Raw genomic sequence first — 20,338 nt, 5'->3', positions numbered from 1 at the left:
ATAGTATAGGTTGATGTCCTGTTTCTTCAATATGTTGGCGCATAGATGAAACACAGCTGTTACTAAATTTTTTATTTGCATTTTGATGGAAATTCCCATATGTTCATAGGCTCTGACTTTTAAATGGCATTTGGTTTTGCCAATATAGGAGGCCTTACAGTCTCCACACGTGTAAAGATAGACAAGCCAGGAACAATAAGGAATGGGGAGGATATCTTTAATAGGGAAAAAATTTTTTATGCGTGATGTGGATTTAAAAACTAATCTGAAATCCACTTGAGGATAGTAACGACCAAGTATGCATTGAAGTTGATTTTTTGAATTTAAGCTTTGTTAGAGAAGACATGAGTATATAGTAAGTTTGGGTACAGTTGGTATCTGGGCAGGTGTCAAGCCATTTCTGTTCGTAATAAGAGAGAAATGCATTAGCTAAAGTTGAACCTAGTGGGGAGACCATTGCGATGCCATCTATTTGTTCATACAAGGTGTTGTTGAACAGGAAATGTGTATTCTTAGCAGTAAGATCCAGCATGGTCTTAATTTGATTTTCAGAAAATCCATTTAGAGGATTGTTATTACGTGAAAGCTCAGATATGCATATGTTAATAGTTTCATTTAAGGGAATATTTGTAAAGAGGGAGGTAATATCAAAGCTCGCCATGAAGACTCACAAATCCAATTAAGATACCAATTGCACCCAAACTTACTATATACTCGTGTCTTCCCTAACAAAGCTTAAATTTAAAAAATCAACTTCAACGCATACTTGGTTGCTACTATCTTCAAGTGGATTTCGGACTAGTTTTTAAGTCCACATCATACATAAAAAAAATTTTCCCTACTAAAGATATCCTCCCCATTCCTTATTGTTCCTGGCTTGTCTATCTTTACACGTGTGGAGACTGTAAGGCCTCCTATATTGGCAAAACTAAATGCCATTTAAAAGTCAGAGCCTACAAACATACAGGAATTTCCATCAAAACACAAATAAAATTTAGTAACCCCTGTGTTTCCTCTATACGCCAACATAGTGAAGAAACAGGACATCAACCTATACTATCAAATTTCTCTATCCTCTGCAAGTCTAATACTGACCTGGAATTATTCATTAAAGAAACCCTCCATATCAAACAGCACTCTCCAGCACTGAACAACATGCAGTCTTCATTTAAATTATACATTTTTTAATATGTTCGTATTACTGATTTTACCTTTTTTTTTGTTGTTGTTGTGTTTTCTTGTTGTAGTTTCTCCCCATGATTACTGTTTTGTGTTTTACTTGTTTAACTCTCTTAACAAATGTGGTGATACCATTCATTAAGTACAATTCTTACATCAGTGTTAATTCTGTTGATAAATGCAGTGATACTATTTATTAAGTACAATTCTTACATCATTGTTAATTCTGTTAACAAATGTGGTGATACTGTTCATTAAGTACAATTCTCACATCAGTGTTAATTCTGTTAACAAATGTAGTGATATTATTTATTGAGTACAATTTATATGTCATTGCTAATTCTGTTAACAAATGTGGTGATACTATTTATTTAGTACAATTCTTACATCAGTGTGTATCCTGTTGACAAATGTAGTGATACTATTCATTGAGTACAATTTTTACGTCATTGTTAATTCTGTTAACAAATGTGGTGATACTATTTATTGAGTACAATTCTTACATCAGTGTTAATTCTGTTAACAAATGTAATGATACTATTTATTAAGTACAATTCTTACATCAGTGTTAATTCTGTTAACAAATGCAGTGATACTATTCATTGAGTACAATTTTTACGTCATTGTTAATGCTGTTAAGAAATGTGGTGATACTATTCGTTTAGTACAATTCTTACATCAGTGTGTATCCTGTTGACAAATGTAATGATAATATTTATTAAGTACAATTCTTACATAAGTGTGTATCCTGTTGACAAATGTAGTAATACTATTCATTGGATGGAATTCTTAAATGCTTATTTTCTAGAAAAGCATATTGATGCCATTCATTGGTCATTAGATGTTAGTGTAGTAATTTTTTATTCTTTTAATAAGTATCTATAAACAATAAAATAAATATATCCAATAATTTATTTGTATTACTGATAACTTCTGATCACTTAGTTAAATCTTTTGCTTTCTGTATGGCTGACAGATATCTTCAAACTACCAAGAATGTTTTTTGCATAGCAGACAAAAAAGCAGGCTAAGTAAGGTTAGACAGATTTGCACTTTATATGTGGAACATGCTTTTGAAGCTCATTCATAAAGAATTTTTCCCTTTGTACAGTTAAATTAAACACATTTTCTATCAGCCTTACTGCATAACTGAACACTACTGTTGTGTTTAGAAATGCATCTGGTATCTTTAAAACTTTCTTCTAATTAGTTCTATTAACTACATTAGGAGAACTGTGGACTGTAAAGTTCTTAATTTGTCTCTTGATAACATATTAGCTTCCATGACTATTGTTACAGTCTAGTGTGATATTATTAAATTATAATGTAACCCATTACTTCAAAGTTATAAAACTGTTCGAGTAAAACAGGTTCTTAACTTTTACCAATACCCACAGGAGGAAGTACTATTCAAGTTTCCACTTACCTCATACCCAGATTTTGACACCATAAATGATGCACTCGATCCATATTCCAGTTTGTTTTCTCTTGTATTGAAATGGCAGAAATCTGAGAAAAAGTGAGTTATACAATAACTGGTAGATGAAGTTTTTATGAATCTACATTTTAAAAGGAAGGTGAAATATAAGTATGTATATTGTTTCAAAGAGTCTTGATAATATGTAACCTTTAGTTAGAGAGATTTTAAAATTTATATTCTTGATTCTCCAGAATGCTCACTTGGAGTATTTTATAGGACATAGTTCTTTGATTATTTTATGATAAGAATTTCAGTAATAGAAAAAAATTTTTATTAATTGATATTTCAGTTTTAACAGAGCTTCATCAGAAACTTATCATTATACATATTGAGGCAAGAAAGATTTGTTATGATTTAACATAATGTTTGTGTTAAGAACAGTACAGAATGCTATTCACAATATATTATCTTATAATAAGCAATTCTGTATTGTTATGTTAAGATGTAATACATTGCTAATCTTAAAGGACGATATTATTTAATAAAAAAATCACTACTTAACAAAAGATCAGTATTTGCTTTACCAACAGTATGAAATGAAAATACCGAGTTAGACTTTCTATCATCCCTACACGATTCATTCCATAACTTATGACAAAAAGAAAAACATATCACAAAGAATAACAGGTGGATCAACTGTAATAAAACCTCATCAAATTTTGTTTCTAAACCCTGCTTTTGATTACACACAACTACCTACCCCAAGAGCCAATACTCAAGTCCTAAAAGTGCCACAATACACTGTATCAATTCAACAAAGTTAATAAAGTACCTTAACCACAATTTTTATGATTAATGAAAATTAAAAAAAGACTATATCTACTAAATAGAAGCTAAGGCTAATAAAATGTTTAAAAACTAGTAAAAGTGAGAAAAACTATAGTTTTTATTCAGAAGAAATTTGTTAACATTTTATCCACTGTTACCAAAACAAAATTAACCAGCTGATAACACTGTACTTTAGGTGTGTGTTACAAGGACATAAATGATAATAACACAATGTACTATGTATTTAACAAAGCAAAAACAGAAGTATACACAGTAAGGATTCATCATATTCTTCATCAAATGTGTGCATTAGTTCATTTAAAAGAATAAGATTGTTTATTTATTTATTCATTTGCTCTTTTTACATCCAATGTATATTGAGCCTATAGGAAATTGTAAATTGAATCACATCTACGGAAAGTGTTTCAGAAATGCAATAAATTAGCAAAAATACCCAGTGTTTCATTCTGTTTTAATTCCAGTGAGCATGGGTTTGTAGTTGCAACATCCCAGGATGAGGCAACACTGCAACACCTATATTCTATGATACATTTTCACATATGTGAACACCGTTTGTTATAAAAATAGTTTTATTTATTGTTAGAATAGTTCCAAAGAGTGTTAGAATGCTATTTTGACGTATTTCACTAAAACTTGGGTGTTGTCAAGAGCACAAGGTATAACATGAAAACCTCCAACAAACTTTGTTTTTACCCTGCTTTTGATTATTTACCACCACAAATTACAGTGAAAACAAAAACTCCATCAAATTTTCTTTATGACTCTCCTTTTCATTAACCACAACTACTGCCCCAAGAACATAAAGTATAATAGAAGAAACCATATCTAATATGTCTTTCTAAAAACATCAGATTCTTCACTAACGTTTTACTTTTTAGTTCTAGAGTCTTAGTAGGATTTTTGTTTGGTTTTGTAAACCTTCCTTCATCATTCAAGTATAAATGTACCTTTCTTTCACAACTTTCTCTTTTCATGATTGTGAAATCTTTGCTTTTGTTTGATTCTTTATTATAGCTTTATTAATGAAATTAACTTCTGATCAAAGCATAGATCAGAATTAAAAAACAAACCCAATAGTGAACATGACTAATTTAATTTCCTGTTCTTACATTATTACATACAACTTACTAACAGAACACATAAGAACAAGTTCTTTGTGTATGTTTCGCTTCATGTACTACCACCAGTTTCTGTCCATTGAAAACTTGACAATAATATGTGCAAAACTTAATAACAACTCTTATGACACAAGAAACCCCATTAAATGATTCCAATAGTATGATTTTATAGTAGTTTAACTTCTTAGATAAGTTATTACATGAAGTACAGATGTTATACAGAAATGAGTGAGATTTTCCCCTTATTTGTTCATACTACGTAATTCCAAAAGACACTTACCTCCGCTGCCATTTACAGCTATTACTTGACTACCAGGGTTTCATCTTTGTCTATGTAAGCATTGGTCAAATTTTTTCTTGCTTACTCCAGTCTTTCATACCACACTCAATTGCCCTTGGCAATATATATGTTTCGTGATACTCTCCACCTACGTCAATGTGCCCTCTATCCTGGAACTATATATAAGCACCTCATTCAGATAATTTTATCACTTTTTCTCGACAAAGCGTCACTAATGGGTTTCCAAGTATTACGATTGTTCAGAGATTCTTTGAATGTTATCATGTAATCCAGTTGAAGTCATGATAATAATAATAATAATGAATATTTTTTTTCTTCTTCCTATTGGCAAGCCAATTATGGTTTGAATTCTCATATTATTATTTCCAGTACAGAGGCAAATTGGGTCTCTCCTCTCCCACCTCTGATATCTAGCATCATAAAACAATCATCCTCAACATTTTTGAGAGACTTTAGATTTGCTTTTTCCTGTGCCTTATTTTAGTTTGTTGGATTTTTCATCTCTCCTCCTGTGGGTCAGTGGTAAATTTATGGACTTGCATCATTGGGGTCTGGGGTTCGATTCCCTAGGGTGGACATGGCAGATGGCCCAAAGTAGCTTTGTTCTAACAAAACAACTTACTTTACCTCACAAAATGCTGTTCAAATCAATGGTAATCAACACAGTCTTTAAATGATCTATGAAAAACGAAAAGGATGTGACATAGGGATAAGCTGCCTTTGATTTGTTTTTCTTCTATTAGTTCTTCAAATGTGTGATATTTTGGGGTTTTTCCCAGTTGCTTTTGAGCCTGCAACTTACTTGATGGCTGAAAGTTCTGGTAGCATATTTTTAGTTTTTTCTCCATACACGGGTATTGTGGTTTATGCTGGAAGGTTTACTTCTTAGTTACATGAATGGACATTTAGGCCTTATCTGACACATTGTGGGAACTTCATGATTTTGCCTACCACCATCAGGTGGATACATTTTTTCGACTCTCAAATAATATATCTGCTCCTTGAATTTCTGGGTTCTAAGGTGGGGGTTTGTGGTTCACCTCTATATGTCTATGTTCCCTGATGGGACAGGGTAAGTCTACGGAGTTACAACTCAACTTCAACATTTTGTTTCCTTTCACTTCACTTTGTTAATAGACTCTCAAGATCACCAGCTTCATTGAGGACAAGCTGTATCTATTGTTAGCATGCATGTTGGTTCAGTTTTCTGCTTCTACATTCCTCCCAGTTGTTGTTGGAGTCTTGAATTTCATCAGCTCCTACAGGGGTGGTGGGGAGTAGTGATAGTTTTGCCCCTATTCATGAGTACCAATGAACGAATGACATCAACTCCTCAGTACATTGGTACTCAGAATAGCTTATGTCTATATCCAAGGTCAGATCACCAGCAGCATCGGTTATTATTGTATACCTTCAGGGTCTGTGGGGCTCAGTTTCAAGAATTTCTGGATGTGTTGTAATCTTAACCATGAGTCCAGAAGCTTTGCAGGTCCTTGGGCTACAATTGGTCATTCAGTTCACATTTTTCCCACTATTATCCATCCAACCTGTAGGGTTTCCATCTCCTGCAGTTCATTGGAATTTGGAACTTAGTTCTAAGGTGACGTGTGTGTGGTTGGTCTGGGAGTAGTGAGAGAGCTGGGCTAGTTCTTCAGAGTTTTTATTTCTGTTAGTTATTAGGCCTATGAAGACAGGAGATTGGTGTCCAGTCATCCATCATTCTTGTCTATATCAATGCCTAGATTCTCCAAGGTTTACACGTTACTCATTCCTCAATCTGTGTTGATTTTTTACTGGGATTGTACATATTCAACTTTTTTGTAATTGGCTCTTATCTGCACTTTGCCTTAGTGGTGGAGTCCCAGCACTATTCGCATTTGTGGTGCACATGGGTTAGATACTGCAATTCCAGGTTTTTTTCCTTCAGACTCACATTGGCTTAACTTGTATCATACGAGTTTTCTCATCCTCTTCATTCCATCGTACTGTGCACCCACCTTTCCACGGATGACTGGTTGCTGCTGGTAACATCTTGTCAATTGTTAGACCATTACACCCTGCTTCTACTTTCAGATACAACCCAGACAGGCTTCCTTTCGGGTCTGTGACATCTATTCTTGCTCCAATTTAACATGTTATCAGTCTGGATATTTTATATTTTTCGTCTCATCTCTCAGCTGGGCTCAGCTATCTCCCATCCTGCTCAACGATATAGAATAGGATGCCACACTCTTACTCACCTCTCCTTCTCCCACTGCATGGATGGTTCTTTCTCTTCTGGGAATGTGGGCATCACTCTAATCCTTCGAGCATTTGTGATGAGAACACAAGTGATCCTTTTATTGGTCTGTAAGCAACCAGGCTTCATATACATCTATTTCCTGGTTTCCTCAGTTTCCTTAGTCTGGTTCTTTCTTAAATTTCGAGAAGTTGTTAAGTCAGGACACTACTACAATTTGGATTTCTCTACTTCCATCTCATCCAGATTTCCATTTTCTTTGTGTATGCTTTGCTTCAAGAATGGGGTACATATACCAACATAAAGGAATTCCAGAGCCTAAGCATGGATGACGAGGATTCCCTACACATTGTTTCATCCTTTTTTTGCTTTTCAAAAGGCAAGTTCTCATTGTATGGGCTCATTACGAGGTACATCATCAGGTTTCACTCTGACTATTCTGTGATGATGTCTTATGTTTTTAGTCAAGGAGGCATGTGGCCTATGGCTCCTTATTTTCGAACTTTGGACTTCCTTTCTTTGGACTAGTCTTATCTTATCACCCTACTAGCTTGCCATGTTCCACAGGTGATGCCTGTGGTAGCAGGTCACTTGTCTCAATCCAAACAGATTCTCCTGACAGAATAGATGTTGTATCACAAGATTCAGTTGAATTGGCTCTCATTTTGCAACACTAATTTGATCACCAAATTACTGACAACTTGGTCTTCAGTACCTAATTTTTGTAACTTGGCAATAGATCCTTTTCATCTAGGCAGGGCGAGATTACCATTCTCAACCTTCTCTCCACTTCATACATTACCCAGGGTACAAAATATGATTTGCTCCAACTTATTGTCAGATCCTGTTGATCGCACCAGATTGGCAGCTACACCTGGGTTTCTGCTTTTGCGGTCCCTTCATGTGTGTCCAACTCTTTCACTACTTCTTAGGCTCTTTCTGTAGAGGCAGCCATGATTGGAATGGTACACCTGGCTATCCAGAAGTTCAAACTTCTGGCATAGAGGTTATACTGTCTTTCACATGACATTGGGGTTTAATTTCTAAGGTTGACATGTATCTGTTTCATTTTCCACTTAGCCTGAAAGGCACTTTTCTCAAAGGTAATGACATGCATATCGGCAGTGTTGTATCATGAGGAAGTTGAACCCTTTTTCAACCAGTCGTGTCAACCTCAACTCATATTTTAATTGGCTCTTTAACAGAAGTTTTTGCACCTTCCACAATCGCCATTATTTACAGAGGCCTTATCGAATACCTTCGATTATTGCAACTACATATTTTTTGAGTCCCCAGTACTATCCAGATTCCTCACATCGTCTTAAGAAATTGGACTTAAATGAACATTCCAGTTACCTAACAGGTAGTTTAAGGTTACATGTTCTTTCTGTACACCTGTTTGTGTCCTGACTCTTATATGCCATGAATCCCCTTTACCTGCAGGTTTTTTTCCTTGGCTGCTGACCTAAGGACATCACAGGTCATGGAGTGATTTGCACTGTTTGTTCACGAACTACATTCTCATTCTCTCTACCAGTTCTTCTTACTCAACATTCTGTCAGATGGTAAAGGGGTTCAGTCCTTTTCTCTGATTCATCTGCTCACTCTTTCTCTCTATGCCCATTCAGATTTCAATCTTGCTCACGGTCATTGAGGGTCTTGAAGGTTTTGTTGTCTGCACTTATACCTTTAATGCAGAAAACACTTTACTCTGGGCTCTCTTTGAAGGCGAGGTATCTTCTGTGAGTCACATTTTATCAGATTTCTCTTTTCTATACAGTTAGCAACCCAGTCAAATTGCCCACTGGAGGTCATTATGTGGACTGGTATTTGGCCCTCCTCCAATACCTTTATCTTACATTATTTGCCTGATCTGACAGTCTCTTCATCTGAGGGTTTTGCCTACTCCCTGTAGCTATCTTCACTATTTCTGCTAAATTATCCAGAGGGGGTAAGTATTTTTATTTCTAACTTTCAAAGTCCCTTACCTTTTTTTCACAGGATCCCACTCTGTGGCAAGTGTTACCCGGTCAGATGTGCTTTTATCAAACCAAATCCTCACTAGCAACCACTATTTCACTATAATTACTACCAGTTGCAACAAGCTCTGTAGAAATTAGGTGTTCCATAAGACCACCTAGGAGCTCACCAGACTATCATGCATAAGGCTAAAAGGAATACTGCCAATCATTGAATTGAATAACCTGGGATTGGTTTGCTTTAATAAATTTAGGGAACTTGGTTCACCTATTGCATTATTTCCAGAGCACCAATCCTCAGGACTCCCCAGCATGCATTACCCCAGATTCTACCAGTGGAAAGGATCACACCCAGTTTCCAGTCACTGGGGTGGTGGACGGAGGCTTTTCCTCCAGAGTATTATAGTGAATTCCTCCACTCTTGGAAAAGAGTGTGAAGGTGAGGACTCTCTTACCAGGGTCTATGAATGTTTTTCCCAGATGTTGATAGAAGCTGCATCAACCTATGCAGAAGCATACTTATAATACTGGTTCAGATTTGATGTTTGGCTATACCGTTGGGGTATGCGTGGCCCTTCTTTTATATCAATATTGGTTCAGTATATTGTTGATGAAAGGTGGTACATTATCTCCTTGTAATTTTGAACTTGATGTGGTCCCATCCTGGATCCTTGGTTGAACACATTTGTTCCACATCCTTCCCATAATTCCAGGGCAAATAGCAGGCTCCCTGCCTACTCGGTTGAGGAGTGAGGATGAATGTTCATAATTCCAGACCAGATGAGCTCGGTTTCTGTGGTTGAGTAAGGCAAGCATGATCCCATCATTTTGAGCCTGGGGTGTTGCCTTTTGGGCTTCTTCAAGTGGAGGAGAAGGTTTGTCTGCTTCATTATTGCTTACTTCCTCATCATGATTCCGGTGGTTTGAAACGCATCACTCTATGGCTACAGGTATGTATATCTGTGACATTGCGGACCAATTGCTCTAGCCACCAATGTGAGATATAGTGACCAAGACCTCTTAATTACAACTCTGAGTAGTGCAACCTCGACTACCTGGTTGGAGCTGGTCTATTGTGATGATTACTCATGTACAATTCCACCCTTGATACAGAAACTAAGGGTGAAAAGCATACCTGTTCTGGATATAGTGCAGTTCCACCACTTGGGTACCACTTTTATCTTGGTACACCTATGATCTATGCAGACACTTTCTGTATGGATGATGCCCTCACTGCCCCCCCCCCCCCCTTCTTAATGTGGGATTCTAGCTATAAGTTGCAGTAGAGGTGTGTTTTGGAACTTAATATTTTCCTAAATTCAAAATGTATTTCCAATAATGCTTACCTCTTTTGACACTCTCTCTCCCTTCCTCTCCATTAAGAGCCAGTGTTAGAGACTGGAATGGTGTCAATCTCGAAAAAGTGATAAAATTATCTGAATGAGGTGCTTATATACAATACCAGGATAAAAGGTGCATTGAGGTAGGTGGAGAGTATCATGAGACATATATCACCAAGTACAATTGAGTGGGGTACAAATGACTGGAGGAAGCGAGAAAAAATCAGACCAATGCTTAGATGGGCAAAGATGATACACTGGCAGTTGAGTAATAGCTATAAGTGTCAGCGGAGGTAAGTATTATTGGAAATACATTTTCAATTTAGGAAAATGTGAATTTTTCATGATTTTTTCTTTAAAATTCAAAAACTAAACATTATTCCATTCCTGTGATTAGACTTATATTTCAAGGTATACACACACACACACATCTAAGTGTAAACTGTTTTCATATTATCACTATTTATGAAAAAAATAATTTTCTCTTTGCAACTGTGTCTGCCCTGTACTTCTTTAGTTTTCTAGAGCTAATTGTTTTGGATATGTTTAAATGCATGTCATCAGTGTTTTGAGGGGGTTGTAATTGTATATATGCTACATAATATGCTCTATGAGTCATATGTTAAATGGAGGTTTGCAGAGTTTGCATAATGTAACAAAACGTTTTTTTCAAAAGAAATTACACACTTTTATTATTTTTCAAGATCTTCTCATATTTTAACCTAATATAAGCAACTTGCAATATCTTTCTCTTCTCTACTTTTGCAAACGTTATTACTGTAAGTTTTCTTACTTGGTCTCTTCTCCCTTAATATATTGAAGAAAGATGCCTTAACGAATAGTAATTGGTGATGTTTCATAGACAGTGGGCCAAAGCATTACTGGTTGCTGTGTGTTGTTGTTAAACCAGATATTTTATGTATTTATTGCACTGTCTATCATTAAATCACATTATTATATTTTAAAGAAAGTTTACTGTATTTCATATTCATACTAAGTGTTTGCACAGCTTTTTATATAAATGTATAGAAAGATTAATTAGCCATACTACTTTAAATATTGAAACTGTTTGGATCCAACCTTCTTTATAAACCTAAATCAGATATTTTAAGAATTCATATAAGCTTTGCTTTTGAGCTGCATTATTTAATTTTAATCAAAGAATAAAATTTAAAGAAAGCTGTTAACACTGATCTAAAGGTCATATGTTTCAGATATCCAAAATTAATATTATGAAAAGGATCAAAAGTTTTATTTCATTTTTGGTAGATGGATGGAAGGATCTTTTCTGGATCTAAATGCAGAAGCCATTGAAGCAGATGTGGAGGCATTCACCAGAGAAACCTTAATTTTGCAAAAGAAATTCAAAAGTCACCTAAAAACATCTCATATAACTCAAACAGCACATAATGACAACAAGACAGAAGAAGCTGAGGTTGAGAAACTTCCAGCCCCTCTTAAAATTTGCCAGTATTTGTTGGATAATATTGAAAAATTTAAGGTAGGAGATCATTGATGAAGCTTAGACAGTTTCACTAGATTAACAATTTTCTTCTTTTTTATATTTATAGGAAAGAACCACACACAATACTTGAATTATTAAGTAACTATATTTATATATAAACTATTAGGTTGCTACACTTCATTTTATGCCAGAATCATTTAGTAGCCACTTCTTTACACATGGTATAAAGAAAATTTCATAGTTCACCACATCATATCTCACAAAAGGTATGCCATATGAATGTGTAATTGCATGCTGATATTAAGGTTATCATGCGGATGCAAATGCCACAATTATCACATATGGCCACCAGAGGTGCCACTATGGCCTAATGCAGTGGTTCCTAACCTTTCTCTCTCTCTTCGCGAACACCTTGAGTAATAATAGTTTTCACACCAAACCCCTTTTAAGTAGTTATAAATTTTGTAAGATAAAATAACTTTTGCATATGATGAATTTGTTGAAAATAAAAAGTTTCTGTAACATATTTTGTAATACATTTACAATGAAATCTGAATCTCTGATATTGTCATCAGTCTGGAGTGAGTACTCAGTAAAATTGAAATATAATTCTTGAAACATAATCAAAATAAAGAAAAAACATTTAATTAAAACTAATTAGACTTCTGAGCTTGTTTTGAAAAACACAGTACTTTAAAGCTCAGCTCAACATAAGAGAGATATGGTCTTAAATATGATTCTGCATCAAGTTATTTCCTTCTCTAAGTCAATCTGCGGATAGCGGGTTCGAATCCTCATCACACCAAACATGCTTGCCCCTTTCAGCCATGGGGGCATTATATTGTGACAGTCAATCCCACTGTTCGTTGTTAAAAGAGTAGCCCAAGAGTTGGTGGTGGATGGTGATGACTAGCTGCTTTCCCTCTAGTCTTACACTGCTAAATTAGGGACAGCTAGTGCAGATAACCCTCATGTAGCTTTGCGTCAAATTAAAAAAAACACACCAAAACCTTCTCTAAATATTTTAATAAATTAAAAGGAAATTAAAATATTGTAAGAACTGTATAACCAGTAAAGTGAAAAAGATGCCATTACCAAGTTTTCATGGGAACCATCAGAATTCTCTCTTGAATCCCTAGGGGTTCGAGAACCACCAGTTGGGAAATTCTGACCTAATGTCTGATCAGTTATAGCAACTGTTCAAAATATTCTTCTAATATTTAAAATACATCTGTGTGACAATGGACATTAAAGCACCAATGTGTATCCCCTCTGATGTGCTGACTACTTCCTGGACAGTTGCATCTTTGAAGCCTGGAATTGTGTAAGGATTCCCATGGTACATATGGACTTCAGGTGCTCTCACAACTAGTAATCAGCTGTTGTCAAGTCCTTGTAGGTGGCTACCTTGTTTTGAAAGTAGTCCTGCTTCACCTGGTTACCAACATGTGAAGGAGCACCAATCTGCATGAAAACAATAATATGTATTACATTTTGATGTTGCAGCATAGGAAACACATTGTTGTGACCATGCATGGTACTGTGCATCACTGAGCATGCAGGTTCATAGTTCATGTGCTGATGGTTCTTCAAACAAATAATAGTCCAGTAACAAAGTCAGCAATGAAATCACACCACACTGTCACCTTAGTATCATGTAGGTGTAGGAAAAGTTATGTGTATTAGTTTTCAACAAAGTAATGGAGTTGCATGTGGTGACATTTCCATAAAGGGTGAAGTGTGCTTTATTACTCTATAAGATATTATGGTCATCCATTTATAATCTGGGCAAAAACTGCAATACAAAATCAACAGTTCAGGCTAAATCTGTCTCCTACAATGTTTGAACATAATGCAGCTTCTAAGGAAAATTCATAAAGTTGACTGAAAAGCCAAAAGCCTTACAGACAGTAGAAATTGGCAAATCCAGACTCCAGGCAACATAACATGCATTGCTGCAGTTGAATGCATTTTTCCTGGATTGTTCTGCTTCAGCATGGCTGACCTCAGTGTTATTTTATATAGTATCCGTGATCTGCCTCTATTTGGTTTATCACAAGTGAAAGCTGTGTCTTCAAATTTGTTTATGAACTTGTGCAAGATGTGTCTTCAAATTTTTTGGTCATTCTATTACTTTCCATGATTACCCAAGAGGGTCCTTGACTCCTCATAATTCCGCATGTGGCACATCACTTTTGTGAGACACTGGTTGAACTTTATTTGTTCCACATCTTTCTCATAATTCCGAGAGCAGGAGGTGTTGCATTGCTTCCCAGGTTTGAGAAATTAGGATTTGGGTTCATAAATCCAGGCCAGGTGATCTCTATGTCTTCAGGTTGAATTAGGCATGAATTGGCTCCATAATTCTTAGTTTAGTTTGTTGAATTCTGTGCTCCTTCAGGTTGGTAGTAGACTTGTCCAGTTGGGTATTGCTTGCCTTTCCTTCGTAATTCTGGTGGATTGCATGCAACATTCTGTATCCTTAAGGTTGGGTTCCCCTTCATATCATATTCCTATTATATGATTATATCATACTCAAGTCCCCATTTCCTAGCCACTACACCTTGGATCTAGCTTTGCATCCACAACCCTATATTTCCAACGGCAAGACGTGGAACCTCGTCTGTGTGGTTTGGGCCTGAAAGAATCTCATGATAATGAATAGTGTTGACTCTGTAGCTGGTTGACCTTTTTCGCCAATGTTTAGATTTCACTTTACCTGGACAAAGAACATACCTGTTCTAGAAGTAGTGTCGACCCCCACTAGTATGCTTTATTATATCTCAATTTTCCACATGCTTTCTGTGTGGGTTTTGCCCTCACCAGCTCCTCCACTTTGTCAATGTGAGATTCTAGCTCAAGTAGGAGCAGAGGTAAGTGTGTTTCAAAAACTTACATTTTCCTATACTGAAAATATATTTCCAATTAATACTTACCTCCACTTACCCACAATAGTTGGTGTTTGGGTCTGAAAATCTTGCCAGTTAAGAAAAAGTGAATAAGAAAGAATAATGGGGGGCTTATATATGGATCTGAGGGTGCACTAACATAGGTGGAGAGAGTCACAAGATTAAAATCGCTAGAGCCAATATAGTAGGGTATAAAAACAGGGGCAAGTAAGACAGAATTCATACCAATGCTTAGATGCTTTTCGGTAAAGGAAACTGTAAACCTTTGCTTCTTTATTTAATCATTATACTCTGCTCTGTGTATTGACATTATACTGCAGTTACACATCTTTGTGAGAGCCACATTTCATTATACTGAATAATTTGAGAACTATGCTCCTTTGTTTACTGGAATTATAATGTTGTCATACTCCTTTATATACTGCACAAATTATGTAAGCACACTTCTTTTGTATACTTGAATAATTAAGTACATGTAGCTGTATTCCTATACCTAAGTGTCAAGTAACCTATAAAATTAAAGATGTTTCAAGATGTGAGCAATGGAAACATAATAACACATCCAAAAGGACAAGTAGCACGTTGTGCTTGCATTAAGCTTGGTGATATCATGTCACATTTCCACAATGTATATGGAGATAGCTCATTTTGTTAAATATTTTTGAACATTATCTTAAAAGTTCTGTTTATTGTATTATTCTAGAGTCACAAACAAAATTATCTTCCCTTTGTATTTTGCAGAAAAATATTCCAGCCATATCATTACTATGTAACCCTGGAATGAGACAACGTCACTGGGACCAAATGTCAACTGTTTTAGGTCAGAACATAACCCCAGATTCTGGAACTACTCTTCAAAGGATGTTGAAACTGAACCTCAAAGATTATATGGAAAAATTTGAGGTCATCAGTACTGCTGCCTCAAAGGTTGTGCAAATTGCATCATTATTTGTTATAAACAAGTATAATTTCCATAGTAAACCTTTATAGAATTAAAGTAATTTTTCTGTGAAATATCTATTACAATATAAAATGTGGGTTATATAAAATAAGCAATGAATCAAACAGTAGTGGTCAAAGTTGTTATTACTTCATCTTATTTTTTACATATCTAAATAGTAAAATGTTCATAAAAATTAAGAAACTTCTTAAGAGTAATGCTTTCACCAAACTTCCTTATATTGTATATTACTGATTTTTATATCTGTAAAAACTATATAGGTGTCACATTTTAAGACATGTAATGAACCAGACATGATATAACATAATGTTTAGGGACAACAAGGGACCTATTGAACCACCATGGACAGCCCACCCTCTAAAATATCCTAAAACTATTAAATAATATATTTAAAAAATTTGAAAGCCAGCTCTTATCATTCATAAAGTCATCAAGCTTTCTCTTAAATTCACTTACATTTACTGCCTCCACAACATCTGAAGGCAATCCATTTCTAAGGCCACCTACCCTGTTAGAAAAATAAAACTGTCTTAGCTGAAGATGACTCCTACCCTGCCAAAATTTATATTTGTCTCTCCCAGTCCTACTGTTCTTGCAGTGAAGTAAGAAAAAAGATGATGCATAAACACTACCAATTCCCTTTACAGTCTTATACACATCAATCAGAACCCCTCTAACTTCTTTTTTCAAGAGAGAACAATTTGAAAGATCTCAACCTCTACTCGTAGGGCAACCCCTCCATCCCATGCACCATTCTAGTAATCTTCCTCTGAACCCTTTCCAACAGTTCAATGTCCTTGCTAAGGTAAGAACCCCAAGACTGAACATAATATTCCAAATGTGGCTTAACCAGTGACCTATACAATGAAATTATAACCTCTTTAGACTTGTATTCAATATTTTTGTAGATGAGGGGTGTTGCAAAATAAATCACACTTTTTTTCCTGAAAGCATAACAAAGTAAAATAAGATTTTAATTCAATCAAAAAAGTAAATCCAAGTATCAATATCACTTGATTGGGCCACCATTGTTCTCATGCACAAGTTTTTATAGATTTGCAAAATATTTCAGCAATGCAACAAACATGTCTGTTTTGTGGCTGTCTCTGTGAGCACTTCAGTGAGAACACGAATCAACATTTCACGTTTGTGTCTCTTGTATTTAGGCAAAGTTTCAAATATTTCTTCTGTGCATTGTTAAATTAAAGCGCCAACATTTTAGGTGGGATTTAAATCTGGAGAGTTCCCAATCCACATTCCAACACATTTCCACAGACCACTGTATCAATTTCAACAATTCTCAAATGTGTCGATTAGAAGACTTGAATTCTCGGAGTATGTCTGCAACTAGTTTCTGAGCCATCCCAAAGGCAGCGCATGCGACATGAACCTGAGTTCTAGTGAGCACCATGATTCAAAAGTTTTCACAAAAAATGAAATTGAAAGAGTAAAACACCCAAGAGTACATTGAACTGACATTTTCTCATGAGTGATGATATTTACGGTCCTACCAGGTTCATCATTACTTCGGCGAAAAAAAGTGTGATTTATTTTGCAACCCCCTTTATAACCTAAAATCGTGTTTGCCCTACCACTAGCAACAGCATACTGCTCGGATGGCTTAAGAGACTGATCAACCATTACACCAAGATCCCTTTGTTTCATGACACTTTTAAGGTTACTCCCATCCAAATTATACTTATAATTCAAATTATGATAATCCACATACAATATCTTGCAACTATTATAATTATAACCCATCTGCCATTTATTTGCCCAACTTGCCTAAATGATCTAAATCCTTTTGTAAATCAGCAACATCCTTAACACCCAAGACCTTAATCACCCTGCAAATTTAAGTAATTTATGAACCATTTCTTCATTTATGTCATTGATGTAAATCAAAAAGAGCAAATGTTCTAAGATCCAAGCCCTGAGGTACCCTAGTTGTAACAGTAATCCAGTTTGAATGAACTCCATTTATAACAACCCTCTGCTTTCTTCCATCCAGCCACTCTTTTATTCAATTAGCTAACTTATCCCACACACCTATAGAGATAATTCTTACAAGCCATTTATGTGGTACCCTGTCAAATGCTTTCTGAAAATCCAGATACACCAAATCTACACCCTTACCCTCATCTACATAAGCAGTAACATTTTCAAAGAATGTCAAAAGATTTGTAAGGCAAGATTTTTCCTTAGTGAAACCATGTTGACTATCTACAAAAATTATAAACTTTGTTAATTAGCTTTGGAAATTATATTTTATTTATTATAACCTTTTTGAGCCAACTTGGCAGCCACCCTTTTCTTTCTATGAGGAATATGTTTATCGTGAATATTTAAACATTTTCCACATTTGATCAATGTCTCGGCTGTCCATTCACAAGAAATAATTCTTGTTGCATCTCTTCAGAATTTGCTTTTTTTGAAATTTGTAATCAGAATATCATTATTTCTGATCTCCTTATGCAGAAAAATATCAAACCTAACAAAGCAATGATCACTTGCACCCAGATGTTCCCAGTTTCCACCTTCTCAACCATTTTTGTACTAGAAGTTAACAATAAAACTAAAATATTATTGCTTCTAGCATGTTATTTGACCAATTGATGAAGAAAGCCATCTTGAACAGTTTCTATCTTCCTCATGAGTTGACTTTAACACTCACATCTTGCTCTCCTAAGTTATATTTTTGATGATTTTTTTTCAACATTCCAGTCTGAAAAATGGAGGTTAAGAATAGTCTATGATGTATCCCCACTGCAATGTGGATCCTGCTTTTTCAGTCACCTCCAAAATCCTAGACATATTTTATATCCCACACTATAGCCTATACCCTGGGGATCCTTTTAATTTAAGTAGCATCTTGTTTTTTTGTTTGAACCTGTTTTGTTCCTTAAAATGTTCTTCATCACAGGTTCAGATTTGCTGATTTTAATACAGTCCTTCCTTTTGATATTAATTTGTTAATTTTTGCTTGACTATTTAAGTACAAATTTTTATATATATATATATATATATGACAATTTTCATCTAAAACACAAAATTCTAATAGATGATATTGATTTTATTAATCATATACCAGCGAAAGTTGAAAAAATATATTGTTTTAATATCATTAGATGTAGTTTGTTTATCCAAGCATTAAATACAAATATGGTATAAAAGTTATTGAATAATGTTTAGATAAATACCTGGATTTTTTTACAACCACAGTTTAATAAAGAAGTGATAATTAAAGGTTTAAATCTTATTCTAGACAACTGTTTACTTTGTTCATAATGGTAATATTTATAAAAAATATCTAAAATTTCAGCAGAAAGAAAAGTGGATCCAACTTATGCTAGACACCTTGATTTTGAAAATTTCAATCACATTAAACCTAATATAAATCTTACTTTGAAAATGAGCTATTTAGTTTTATCGTTTTTATATATATATGGATTATACAAAAAAGGTGGTAAGATTGAAAACCTACTAAATCATACCAGTATTTAGATTTTTATAGTAACCATCTTGTAGAATACTAAATTAAATAGTTCACTTTGTCTATCTCAAAGAATTTTCTCTATAGTTTCCAACCCAGAAGTTCAACAACAAAGATGGATAGAATTAAAATCTTACCTTAGGAAGGGTCATTATCCAAAAAATATAATATGTAGAGCTGTTAACTTAGCTAAAATTGAAATAAAAATTAGCAATAATCATAAAGAGAATATGAAAGAAGAATAACAAATTATTTTTTTCATAGTTGCCTGTTGTTCTTGAGTTGAAATTAATATTAATGACATCCAAAAAGAATTTGAAAGAATCTCAGCTACAACTTAAAAAAACTAAGTTTGAAAATAACTAGTCATATATTATTTTGAAGACAACCCAAAAATTGATATACTATATTAAATCAGAGAAATGTGAGGGAAGTATTTTTTTCTTTAATAATCAGATTTTTGTGTTTGTGGTAAAGGCTATATTACATACAGTAAATACATTATAGGTCCTACTGGAGAGAAAATATTTTTCATAAACTCCAGATTTAGTTGTAATTTGTATAATGTTACTTATTACTTTGTGTATGTTGTAAGCAAATATATTTTGTAGAAAGAGAGAAGAATAAATGTCAAAAATACAAATAGTTGCCCATTACCTGTTAATAAACATATTAATAAATGAATTATGGAAAATATCTCATACTTTAAAAGAACATTTTTTTCAACTATTTCTGTTTTGGCATGCTTGTGAAAAACATAAATTAATTTATCAGTAAATTTAAAACACATTAAATTTTACATAGTTTAACATACAGTAGGAATTGAAGTTATATATAAAGCTTTGGAGTCAAGAAAACGCAGTGAATTTTTTTATCATGAATCATGATAGTGGTTCACAATAGGGATTACACACAAATTTGCTCAAAACACTAACTGAAAATTTTGGCAAAAACCACCTTGAAAAGCAGACTTGTTCTTGAAATAACACTCAAAACCTTCCTTTTCAATAGTTAAGACCACCCAATCATTGATAATAAGCAAAATAAGTGTTTTTATGAGTGTTATACAAAATTAAAATTTGCCA

At 34.5% G+C, this 20,338-nt stretch overlaps 1 protein-coding gene across 1 annotated transcript in view; it reads left to right on the top strand.

Annotated features, from left to right (window-relative positions):
* The window catches only part of LOC106461591 (dynein heavy chain 7, axonemal-like), a 239,815-nt gene that overhangs the window by 24,414 nt on the left and 195,063 nt on the right, over positions 1-20,338 (top strand). Inside the window, exons 8-10 of the mRNA XM_022388600.1 lie at positions 2,577-2,698; positions 11,695-11,926; positions 15,541-15,726. Coding sequence (XP_022244308.1) covers positions 2,577-2,698; positions 11,695-11,926; positions 15,541-15,726 — 540 coding nt within the window. The remainder of the gene's footprint in view (positions 1-2,576; positions 2,699-11,694; positions 11,927-15,540; positions 15,727-20,338) is intronic.

Source organism: Limulus polyphemus, unplaced genomic scaffold, assembly GCF_000517525.1.
Source record: "Limulus polyphemus unplaced genomic scaffold, Limulus_polyphemus-2.1.2 Scaffold994, whole genome shotgun sequence".
Classification (NCBI taxonomy): Eukaryota; Metazoa; Arthropoda; class Merostomata; order Xiphosura; family Limulidae; genus Limulus; species Limulus polyphemus.
The sequence above is the reverse complement of the archived record's forward strand: the minus strand, read 5'-3'. Positions and strand labels throughout refer to the sequence as shown.